This window comes from Prionailurus bengalensis, chromosome C2 (genome assembly GCF_016509475.1).
Source record: "Prionailurus bengalensis isolate Pbe53 chromosome C2, Fcat_Pben_1.1_paternal_pri, whole genome shotgun sequence".
Classification (NCBI taxonomy): Eukaryota; Metazoa; Chordata; class Mammalia; order Carnivora; family Felidae; genus Prionailurus; species Prionailurus bengalensis.
In genome coordinates this window covers 84,431,250-84,444,433 of record NC_057350.1, presented here as the reverse complement: position 1 = coordinate 84,444,433, position 13,184 = coordinate 84,431,250, and the positions used below count along the sequence as shown (strand labels likewise).

The window sequence follows — 13,184 nt, the reverse complement described above, 5'->3', positions numbered from 1 at the left end:
AACTCCACACCCGAAAAACAAATAACCCAGTGAAGAAATGGGCAGAAAACATGAATAGACACTTTTCTAAAGAAGACATCCGGATGGCCAACAGGCACATGAAAAGATGTTCAGCGTCGCTCCTTATCAGGGAAATACAAATCAAAACCACACTCAGGTATCACCTCACACCAGACAGAGTGGCCAAAATGAACAAATCAGGAGACTATAGATGCTGGAGAGGATGTGGAGAAACGGGAACCCTCTTGCACTGTTGGTGGGAATGCAAAGTGGTGCAGCCACTCTGGAAAGCAGTGTGGAGGTTCCTCAGAAAATTAAAAATAGACCTACACTATGACCCAGCAATAGCACTGCTAGGAATTTATCCAAGGGATACAGGAGTACTGATGCATAGGGCCACTTGTACCCCAATGTTTATAGCAGCACTTTCAACAATAGCCAAATTATGGAAAGAGCCTAAATGTCCATCAACTGATGAATGGATAAAGAAATTGTGGTTTATATACACAATGGAGTACTACGTGGCAATGAGAAAAAATGAAATATGGCCTTTTGTAGAAACGTGGATGGAACTGGAGAGTGTGATGCTAAGTGAAATAAGCCATACAGAGAAAGACAGATACCATATGGTTTCACTCTTATGTGGATCCTGAGAAACTTAACAGGAACCCATGGCGGAGGGGAAGGGAAAAAAAAAAAAGAGGTTAGAGTGGGAGAGAGCCAAAGCATAAGAGACTCTTAAAAACTGAGAACAAACTGAGGGTTGATGGGGGGTGGGAGGGAGGAGAGGGTGGGTGATGGGTATTGAGGAGGGCACCTTTTGGGATGAGCACTGGGTGTTGTATGGAAACCAATTTGTCAATAAATTTCATATATTAAAAAAAAAATTAAAAAAAATAAACCTAAGTTTCCACAACTAAAAAAAAAAAAAACACTAGAGGAGGGGCGCCTGGGTGGCTCAGTCAGTTAAGCATCTGACTTCAGCTCAGGTCATGATCTCACAGCTCGTGAATTTGAGCTCTGCATCAGGCTCTGTGCTGACAGCTCAGAGTCTGGAGCCTGCTTCAGATTCTGTGTCTCCATCTCTCTGCCCTTACCCTGCTCATTCTCTCTCTCTCTCTCTCTCTCTCTCTCTCTCTCTCTCTCTCTCTCAAAAATAAATAAACAAAGGGGCGCCTGGGTGGCGCAGTCGGTTAAGCGGCCGACTTCAGCCAGGTCACGATCTCGCGGTCCGTGAGTTCGAGCCCCGCATCGGGCTCTGGGCTGATGGCTCAGAGCCTGGAGCCTGTTTCTGATTCTGTGTCTCCCTCTCTCTCTGCCCCTCCCCCGTTCATGCTCTGTCTCTCTCTGTCCCAAAAATAAATAAACGTTGAATAAATAAATAAATAAATAAATAAACAAACATTAAAAAATTTTTAATATACTAGAGGTTATCAATAGCAAATCAGAGAAGGCAAAAGAACAGATGAATGATCTGGAACACAGAGTAATAGAAAGCATCCAAGCTCAATAGCAAAAAGGAAAAAGAATAATAAAAGCTGAAAATAGCTTAAGGAAACTTAGTGACATCATTAAGCATAATAATATTAGCATTATATGGATCCCAGAAGGAGAAAAGAGAGAGAAGGAGGCAGAAAATTTATTTGAAGAAATAATAGCTGAAAACTCCCTAAATCTGAGGAAGGAAACAAAAACCCAGATCTAAGAGGCACGGAGAGCCCCCAACAAAAATCAACCCAAAGAGGTCTACACCAAGACATATATTAATTAAAATGGCAAAAAGTAGTGACAAAGAAAGAATTTTAAAGGCAGAAAGAGTAAAGAAAACACTTTAATACAAGGGGAAACTCCATAAGACTATCAGCTTGTTTTTCAGCAGAAAAGCAGGCCAGAAGGCAGTGGCATGATATATTCAAAGTAATGAAGGAAAAAAAATCTACAACTAAGAATACTCTATCCAGCAAGAGTGCCATTCAGAACATAAGGAAAGATAAGAGTTTCCAAGAAAAACAAAAGTTAAAGGAATTCATCACCACTAACCCAGTCTTATAAGAAACATTAAAGGAAATTCTTTGAGTGGAAGGAAAAGGCCATAATTAGGAGTAAGAAAATTATGAAGGGAAAATATTTCACAAGTAAATGCAAACATAATAAAAGTAGTAGATGAATCACTTATAAAACCAGTATGGAGGTTAAAACAAAAAAGCAGTAAAATCAATAATATCTACAGAAATCAGTCAAGGCATTCACAAAATAGAAGGATGTAAATTATAACAATTTTTACATAAAATGTGGAAGGTGGGGGAGTAAAACTGTAGTGCTTTTAGAATGGGTTCAAACTTAAGTGACCAACAACTTCATATAGACTGCTCTATGCATAAGATGTTATCTATGAACCTAATGGTTACCACAATCACACACACACACACACACACACACACACACACACACACACCTGTAATAGACACACAAAAAATAAAGAGGAAGGAATCCAAGCATATCAATAAAGAAAGCCATCAAACCACAAGGGAAGAGAGCAATTAAAGAAGAAAGGAATAGAGAAGAACTACAAAAACAACTGTAAACCACACAGCAAAATGGCAATAAGTATGTATCTATTAACTATTACTTTGAATATAAATGGACTAAATGCTCCAATCAAAAGACATAGGTTGACTGAATGGATAAAAAAGCAAAACTTATCTAAATGCTGCCTATAGGAGACTCATTTCAGAACTAAAATCATAGGCAGATTGAAAATGAAGGGATGGAAAAACAATTACCATGCAAATGGAAGTGAAAAGAAAGCTGGGGTACCAATAATTATATCAGGCAAAATAAACTTTAAAACAGACTGTAACAAGAGACAAAGAAGGACATAATGATAAAGGGTACAATCCAATAAGATGATATAACATTGTAAATATTTAGGCACCCAACATGAAAGCACCTAAGTACATACAGCAACTATTAACAGACATAAAGGAAGAAATCGATAGTAATACAATAATAACAGGGGATTTCAACACCCCACCTAGATCAGTGGATAGATCATTCAGACAAAAAGCAACAAGGAAACAGTGGCTTCGAATGACACATTGGACCAGATACATTCAAAATATTCCATCCCAAAACAGCAGAATACATTCTTTTCAAATGCATAAGGAACATTCTCCAGAATAGATCACATGTTAGCCACAAAATAAATCTCAATAAATTCAAAAAGACTGAAATCGTATCATGTATCTTTTCTGACCATAATGGTATGAAACTAGAAATCAATCACAAGAAAAAATTTGGAAAGAACACAAATACATGCAGGCTAAATAAACTGCCACTGAACAAAGGATAGGCCAACCAAGGAGCCAACGAAGAAATAAAAAAATACATGGGGACAAACAGAAATGAAACTATAACAGTCCAAATCTTTGGGATGCAGAAAAGCTGTTCCAAGAGAGAAGATTATAGTAATACCTCAAGAAACAAGAAAAGTCTCAAATAAACCTTACACTAAAGGAGTTGGAAAAAGGACAAAGTCAGTAGAAGAAAGGAAATAATGATGAGAGCAGAAATAAATGAAATGGAGACAAACAACAACAACAACAACAACAGAACAGAACAATAAATGAAATGAGGAGTGGTTCTTTGAAAAAAATAATCAAAATTGTTAAACTTTTAGCCAGACTTGGGGCACCTGGCTGGCTCAGTTGGAAGAACATGTGACTCTTGATAATGGGATCATGACTTTAAGTCCCATATTGCATGAAGAGAAATAAACATTAAAAAAAAAAAAACCCTTTTACCCAGGCTAGTCAAAGAAAGAGATAGAGAAGACTCAAATAAATAAATAAAATTAGAAATGAAGGAGGAGAGGGGCACCTGGGTGGCTCAGTCGGTTAAGTGTCTGACTCCTGGTTTCAGCTCAGTTCATGATCTTGCAGTTCCTGTGTTCAAGCCCTGCATCAGGCTCTGCACTGATGGCATGGGGCCAGCTTGGGATTCTCTCTCTGCCCCTCCCCTGCTCATGCACACTCTCTCTCTCAAAATAAATAAATAAACATTAAAAGAAAAGAAATGAAGGAGGAGAAATAGCAACTAACACCACAGAAATAACAAAATATTATAAGAGAATTTATTTAAAAAAATATATGCCAAAAAATTGAACAACCTAGAAAAAAAACATAAATTCCTAGAAACATATAACCTTCCAAAATTGAATCAGGAAGAAATAGAAATTTCGAATAGACCAATTACTAACAATGAATTGAATAGCAATTTAAAAAAAAGTCCCAGGGCACCTGGGTGGCTCAGTTGGTTAAACATCCAACTTCAGCTCAGGTCATGATCTCACAGCTCATGAATTCAAGCCCTGCATCGGGTTCTGTGCTGACGGCTCAGAGCCTAGAGCCTGCTTCTGATTCTGTGTCTTCGTCTCTCTCTCTGCCCCTCCCCCCTCTCAAAAATAAATAAACATTAAAAAAAATTTTTTTTAATACCAACAAAGAAAAGCCCAGGACCAGATGGCTTCACAGGTGAATTCTACCAAACATGTAAAGAAGAGGTAATACTGATTCTTCTCAAACTATTCCAAAAGACAGAAGAAGAAAGAAAGCCTACAAATTCATTCTATGAGACCACCATTACCCTGATACCAAAACCAGATAAAGACATTACCAAAAAAAAAAAAAAGGAGAACTACAAACCAATACTCCTGATGAACATAGATTCAAAAATCCTCAACAAAATATTAGTAAACTGAATCCAACATTACATTTTAAAAGGATATTCACCTACAATCAAGTGGGATTTATTCTGGGGATGCAAGAGTGGTTCAATATTCCCAAATCAAGCAACGTGATACATCACATTAATAAGAGAAAAGATAAAAACCCTATGATCACTTCAATAGATGCAGAAAAAGCATTTGACAACATACAACACACATTCATGATAAAAACTCTTAACAAAGTGGGTGTAGAGGGAACATACCTCAACATAATAAAGGTCATTTATGAAACATCCACAGCTAACATCATACTTAGTGGGGAAAACTGACAGCTTTTCTCTAACATCAGGAACAAGAGAAAGATGTCCAGTCTCACCACTTTTATTCAGCATAGTACTAGAAGTCCTAGCCACAGCAATCAGACAAGAAAAGGAAATAAATGGCATCCAAATTGGTAAGGAAAAAGTAAAACTTTCACTATTTACAGATGACATGATACTATATAGAGAAAACCCTGAAGTTACCACCAAAAAACCACTAGAAATAATAAATGAATTCAATATGGTCACAGGATGCAAAATCAATATACAAAAATCTGTTGCATTTCTACACACTAATAATGAAGTAGCAGAAAGAAAAATTGGTAAAACAATCCCATTTATAATTGTACCAAAAATAATAAAATACCTGGGAATAAACTTAACCAAGGAGGTGAAAGACCTGTACTCTGAAAACTATAAACCACTGATGAAAGAAATTAAAGATGACACAAATGGAAAGATATTCCATGTTCATGGATTGGAAGAACCAATATTATTAACAGGTCCATATCAAAATACCAGTAACATTTTTCACAGAACTATAACAAATAATCCTAAAATTTGGATGGAACCACAAACAACCCCAGATAATCAAAGCAATCTTGATAAAGAACAAAGCTAGAGGTATCACAATCACAGATTTACTACAAAGCTGTAGTAATCAAACACTATGGTATTGGCACAAAAATAGATGCATAGGTCAACAGAACAAAGTAGAGTTCAAAAATAAAACCACAATTATATAGTCAATTAATCTATCACAAAGGAGGCAAGAATAAAGAATGGGAGAAAAAGGCTCTTCAACAAATAGTACGGGAAAACTGGACAGTTACGTGCAAAAAAATGAAACTGGTCCACTGTCTTACACGATACACAAAAATAAACTCAAAAATGGATCAAAGACCTAAATGTGAGACCTGAACCCATGAAGTTCCTAACAGAAAACATAGGCAATAATTTCTTTCACATCAACCACAGAAACGTTTTTCTAGATATGTCTCCTGAGGCAAGGGAAACAAAAGCAAAATTAAACTATTGGGACTGTCTCAAAAAAACTTTTGCACAACAAAGGAAACTATCAACAAAATTAAAATACTGAATGGGAGAAGATATTTGCAAATGACATATCCAGTAAGGAGTTAATACCCAAAACATATAAAGAATTTACGTAACACCAAAAAAATCCAAATAATCCAATTAAAAAATACTCAAAAGACATGAACAGACATTCCTTCAAAGAAGACATACAGATGGCAAACAGACACATGAAAAGATGCCCAACATCACTAATCAGAGAAATGTAAATCAAAACCACAATGAGATATCACCTCACACCTGTCACAATGGCTAAAATCAAAAACATAAGAAACAAGTATTAGTGAGGATGTGGAGAAAAAGGAACCCGTGTGCTCTGTTGGTGGGAATGCAAACTGGTGCAGCCACTGTGGAAAACAGTATGGAGGTTCCTCAATAAATTAAAAATAGTTACCATGTGACCTAGTAATTCGACTGCTGAGTATTTACCCAAAGTATACAAAAACACTAATTTGAAAAGATATACACACCCCTATGTTTATTGCAGCATTATTTATAATAGCCAAATTATGAAAGCCACCCAAGTGTCCAATGATAAATAAACGGATAAGAAGTGGCATATATATACATATACACACACACACACAATGGAATAGTACTCAGCCATAAAAACAATGAAATCTTGCCATTTGCAACAGCATGGATGGATTTAAAGGGTGTAATGCTAAGTGAAATAAGTCAGTCAGAGAAAGAAAATACCATATGATTTTACTCGTATGTGGAATTTAAGAAACAAAACAAAGAAAAAAAAGACAGACAAAAAACAGACTCTTAAATACAGAGAACAAACTGGCGATTTCCAGAGGGGAGGTGGGTAGAGGGGTAGGTAAAATAGAAAAGGAGAATTAAGAGTACACTTATCATAATGAGCACTAAGAAATGTATAGAATTGCTCAGTTATTATATTGCACACCTGAAACTAATACAGTACTGTATGTTAATTATACTAGAATTTTTAAAAATAAAATAAAAATTTTTAAAAACACTGAGCATGTAAAATAGTTTTTCTCTGTTCTCTTAGCTACTGCGTTTGTCTATTTGGCATCATTTCATCACAGGGCCAATTACATTAACTATATTTTCTTATTTTCTGCATTCTCAATGCTCTGGCATTTTTGGAATGGAGAGAGAAAGTCTCTCCCAGGGCTAGCCCATTCTTAGAAATAAAAAAGGACTCAGAGGGAGGAAGTGTTTTGTATGCAAACCAACTGATCCAAAGCCCATATCCCCAACTACTTCCTTATCTAACCTTCACACACCAAGCCAATATTTCACCTGTCCTAAATTATCCCAGAACCAAGTATCAAAAGACTAGAGACTGCCCCTAGCCCCCAAACCCACTGGAAGCATTCAAACTAGCCAATCCTAAGTTATTTACCCTACCCTGCCTTGTTTTTCCTGTGGAAACCCCAATAAAGTCTCTGGCCTAGCTTCTTCCTGCTTCTGCCTCCTGACCAAAACCTGGTGCTTCCCCTGTGACTCTCCATGGCATGCAGTGACCCCCATCTCATTTCCTTCTCATTTCCTCCTGTGGGTGTACCAACTTTACCCACTTGGGTGGCTCAGTCAGTTAAGCGTCTGACTTCAGCTCAGGTCATGATCTCACAGTTCCTGAGTTTGAGCCCCATGTTGGGCTCTGTGCTGACAGCTCAGAGCCTGGAGCCTACTTCAGATTCTGTGTTTCCCCTTCTCTCTGCCCCTCCCCCATTCGCGTGTGTTCGATCTCTCTCTCTCTCTCTCTCTCTCTCTCTCTCTCTCTCTCTCTCTCAAAATAAATTTTAAAAAATTTTAGGGCACCTGGGTGGTTCAGTCGGTTAAGCAGCCGACTTCAGCTCAGGTCATGATCTCGCGGTCTGTGAGTTCCAGCCCTGCGTCAGGCTCTGTGCTGAGAGCTCAGAGCCTGGAGCTTGCTTCAGATTCTGTGTCTCCCTCTCTCTCTGACCCTCCCCTGTTCATGCTGTCTCTCTCTGTCTCAAAAATAAATAAACATTAAAATATATATATTAAAAATAATAAATTTAAAAAATTTTTAAATGCCCTACTAAATGTGCCTATAGTTTGAGTGACTGAGAGATCTTTAAAACTACAACCCAGCAATTGCACTACTAGGTATTTATCCAAGGGATACAGGTGTGCTGTTCTGAAGGGACACACGTACCCCAATGTTTATAGCAGCACTATCGACAACAGCCAAAGTATGGAAAGAGCCCAAATGTCCATCAATGGATGAATGGATAAAGAAGATGTGGTATATATACACAATGAAGTATTACTCGACAATCAAAAAGAATGAAATCTTTGTCATCTGCAACTACGTGGATGGAACTAAAGGGTATTATGCTAAGGGAAATTAGTCAGAGAAAGACAAATATCATATGATTTCACTCATATGAGGACTTTAAGAGACAAAGCAGATGAACATAAGGGAAGGGAAACAAAAATAACATAAAAACAGGAAGGGGAACAAAAGGTAAGAGACTCATGGAGAACAAACAGAGGGTTACTGGAGGGGTGATGGGAAGGGGGATGGGCTAAATGGGTAAGGAGCACTAAGGAATCTACTCCTGAAATCATTGTTGCACTATATGCTAACTAATTTGGGTGTAACTTGAAAAAAATAAAATTATAAATAATTAAAAAATAAAATAAAATAATAAAAGTTGATTTTAAGTTTAAAATTGAAAGAATGATGGGTGAAAACTCAACATACATTATCACATACAGAAGTAGCTAAGACATAGTATCAAGATAAGGTAGATGGTCCTTCTCTCCTTAGATGCACCAAATGAACAGGAGGGCATAAATCACATATGTATATGTTTACATATTATTTCTTTGAGAGGTATACTTTATGTACAACCAGAGAAACACATATGGCATTTGATCAAATGCTCCTAACTCCAAACCTTTTTGAGTGACAAGAAACAATTGACTAGTCTTTATCTCTGAAGGGGAAGAAGCTTATGAGGATTATGAAAAGTTCATTCATTTCTTGTAAGTCACCTATTCCACAATGTTAATTGTTACTCGGTTCAGGAAAACAGAATAAGAAACTCATGGCTCACAGTTCTCTTAAATACTCAAATATTTCAAAATAAGTATTTAAAATAGAACAGGAAACACATTTTCTGTCTGGTTAACACCCAAAGTATAGGGAGAAAGTATTTTAGGAAATTTGATTAGTAATACAAAATGAAACCAAAAGAGGGAAAATGAGAGTTAGAAAAAGAAATAGAAAAATCCCTTATCTGAGATGGTCAGTTTTCACTGGGATGGATAAAATATTTTCTCAGAGCAATTTCAATTAAAGAGGTTTTTAAATTTGTTTTGAACTGATAATATATGTATGAGATAATAAATTCAAACAGAATAAGAATCTACCTAGATAGAAAATAGTCTTCCTCTCACCCCTACCTCCAGACCTCCTGTTCTACATCTAGGAGGCAACCACTTCAACCAGTTTCTTGATATCTTACACAACCTTCTCAAGCTGACCTATGCAAATACAATTACATACATGCCCCTCCTATTTTATTCAAATGAAAGTATACTATCCATACTGTTTTCTCCTTGCTCTTATCCCCACTGAAAAAATATGTCTTAGATGACTTAAAATGTATTTATTTCTTTATTTTGCCACCTACTATTGTAACTTACTTTTTACTGAAAGTATCTTGCATTCATGATGGATGCTTTCTGAGTTTTGGCAAACATTTTCATTTTAAACATTAAATTATTTTTTACATGCAAATAATGTGAAGTTTCCCCCACATGGGATCACTGATGATGACCTAAAACTTAAGGTATCAGTGTGAACTCTCTAATTCCTTGAATAAATACATATATTCATATATGTACATAAGGGAGAAAGACATACATGTTATGTCTAATGATAATAAATAAGAGAGAAGGGAAAGTTCTAGCTTATAATAGAAGACTAACTTCTGATTAGTACATGTTCAGGGAGTGTAGCTGGGAAATCATTATTTTGCAATGAATTTAATAAATATTGTTCTAGGCAAGAATTATCAATAGATATTAAATATTAAGTAGATATTAGATATTAAATATAGAGAAGAATCTTTTGAGGAGCAGGATGTTTGTATGGTCTTAGAGTGTTTCTCCAAAGATCTGTATTAGTTGCAATGGGAACATAATACATTTGAGAAATTGGACAACACCTTGACTAAGGGGTCAAAATAATGTTACTGATGAGGGGGTAGATGAACACTGTGTGTCTCCACATGTGATGCCATGAGAAGGACATAACATCACTTAAGTAGTATTTGAGCTAGGAATGTATAACCTGGATCAAATCCTGAGAGATTATCACATGAGCCTCAAATGAGGTTTATTTTTTAAGGGATTATATTCTCTAAGAATGCTAATGTCACAAAAGACAAAGAAAGATTGTGGAAATGTTTCAGATAAAAGGAAACTGAAGAGACATGACAACTATATACACTGATTCTAAACTAGATCCTGTATATAAAAATTCAAATATACATATCACATACATGTATAATACATACACTTATATACCTTTATATGTAAATTTATCTCTATATATTACAAATAGAGATAAATATACATATTTCTATATTAAAGAGAGAAAAAGAGAGATGTATATATCTATAGACATATATAATAATATAGAGACAGAAGCAAGTAGTAAATAAATAATAAAGCAAATGGGGATTAAATGTTGAAATAAGTGAATGAATCTGGGTAAAGGGCATAATATGTCCTTTGTACTAATCTTATTTTTTTCAAATGTTTATTTTATTTATTTTCCAGAGAGAGATTGAGAGAGAGAGAGAGAGAGAGAGAGAGAGAGAGAGAGAACACAAGCAGGAGAGGGGCAGAGAGAGAGGGAGAGAATCCCAAGCAGGCTCCGTGCTGTCAGTGCAGAGCTCAAGGCAGGGCTTGAACCCACGAACCATGAGATCATAACCTGAGTCTCAACCAAGAGTTGGATGCTTAACTGACTGAGACACCCAGACACCCCAATCTTACTTTTGAAATTTTTCTGAGATTGAAATTATTTGAACTAAACAAAATATAAAACCAAAACTATGTATTAGAAACTTCTCTGTCACTGTATATTCATCTTACCTATTTTCCCCTTTTTTTGTTTTTCCTTTTTTGATTGAGATATAATTTACATCAATAAAATACACAGATTTTTAAGGGCATAAGTCAATTAGCTCTGACAAGTGTATACACACATGTAATACCATCCAATCAAGATATACATTTCTCTAGAAAGTTCCCTTGTGTCTCCTTCCAATCAATTTTCACTACCCTTCACCCCTAACAGCAGCCACCATTGTGATTTTCTAACACTATAGCTTAGGTTTGCCTCTTGTTAAACTTTGTATAAAAAGAATCACAGAACATACACCCTTTAGTGTCTAATTTCTTTCTTTCAAGAGAATATTTTGGAGATGTAGCCATGCTGTTATAAATATCAATACTTCATTCTTTTTATTGCTTAATGTCATTCCGTTATGTGACTATGCCACAATTTCTTTATCCATTCACCAGCTGATGGACATTCTTGTACATGTCTCTTTGTGGACATGTGTTTTCACTTTTCTTGGTTGGGTCATAGGTTAGGTATATGTTAGTTGCCACCTGTTTTCACTAGGGTTATATCATGACTTATCACTTTTGATGGCTACAAAGTATTTAATTGATTGTGTAGACCATTATTTATTTAACCACTCCCCTGTTGTTGGTCATTATGGTGTTTCCAAGCATTTATCATTACAAACAATTTGGCAATGAATATCATTGTATATGCAGATTTATGCACATGTGTGAGAATATCTATAGAATAACTTTCATAGGAAGGTCAAAGAGTGTGTACACTTTAATTTTTGATAAATGCAGCCAATTAGTCCTTCATATCGATCATTACCAACTTTATTCCAATCAGCAAAGTATGAAAGTGGCTGTTTCCCCCATATCTCAGCCAAAATTACAGGTAAAATTTTTAACCTTGCCATTTTAATTTGTTTTCCTTTGATGAGTATCACATGTTGGTTTTATTTTTATTCTATAGTTAACTACATTTGTGTCACTCCATGTATTAGACCCTTATTTTCTTTTACCCATACCCTTACATTATCCCTTCCTCTTTCCACTTTCTACAGTCTTGAGCACCATCTTCAGATTATATAACTCCAATACCACATTACCCAAGTCACTCCCCAACTGAAAAACCTTCACTGATCCCCACTGCCTACTGAATGAAATCCAGACCTTTTATCCTTACATTGAAAACCTATTCCATGTTTTCTATTTTTTTCCTTCCAAACACTTATCCTATATATATTCCAACAAAAATGGGGCTTCCCCCGGGACCTCACATAAAGTGTGTACTTCCTGCCTCCATGTCCTTACACACGCTGTTCCCTCTGCCCAGAATGCCCTCCTCTCTCTGCCTGTGGAGTCCTACCTTCCTTAGAAACTCAGCCCAAATGCCATCTTCTCCACAGGCCCTGACCAAAAGCAGACAAGATGAAAAGTAATGCTTACCGGCACTTTCATTTTAAATTCATCTCGATAATACTTAATGCCAATGTCAGTGAATGTCCTCTGGATAAAGCGAGATGGACGAAGGATGAATATAAGCTGCAAATTTCCTGGAAATGCTACCTGGAAGGATCATGGAAAGTGTCAGGGCAACTGTCACATCCATTGGTCTCCTTTTGCCCAAGATCACAGAAAGGAAAGTTGAAGTAGACACCAGAGATGCCAAAGAATTAGAACATACATTATAGAACTTCAGAGCTGAAAGAGATAATATTCGAGTAATACAAACCCCTCCTTAAAAATCATATCAAATCAAAAAACCAAAAAATTTCTGATTATAAAAGTATTTCACACTCCTTACAGAAAAAATTCAGAAAATGATGAAAGTATACATTAAGAAAAGAAAACTACCAAAACCACCCATGATCTCATAGCCATTTTTAATATTTCAATCTAATTACTTACAGGCTATTTTCTCTGCTGAAATATCTTTCTCATGGTTG

At 36.0% G+C, this 13,184-nt stretch overlaps 1 protein-coding gene across 1 annotated transcript in view; it reads right to left on the bottom strand.

Moving 5' to 3' along the window:
* Positions 1–13,184, bottom strand: part of MCF2L2 (MCF.2 cell line derived transforming sequence-like 2) — a 267,297-nt gene that overhangs the window by 166,209 nt on the left and 87,904 nt on the right. Inside the window, exon 5 of the mRNA XM_043594796.1 lies at positions 12,685–12,804. Coding sequence (XP_043450731.1) covers positions 12,685–12,804 — 120 coding nt within the window. The remainder of the gene's footprint in view (positions 1–12,684; positions 12,805–13,184) is intronic.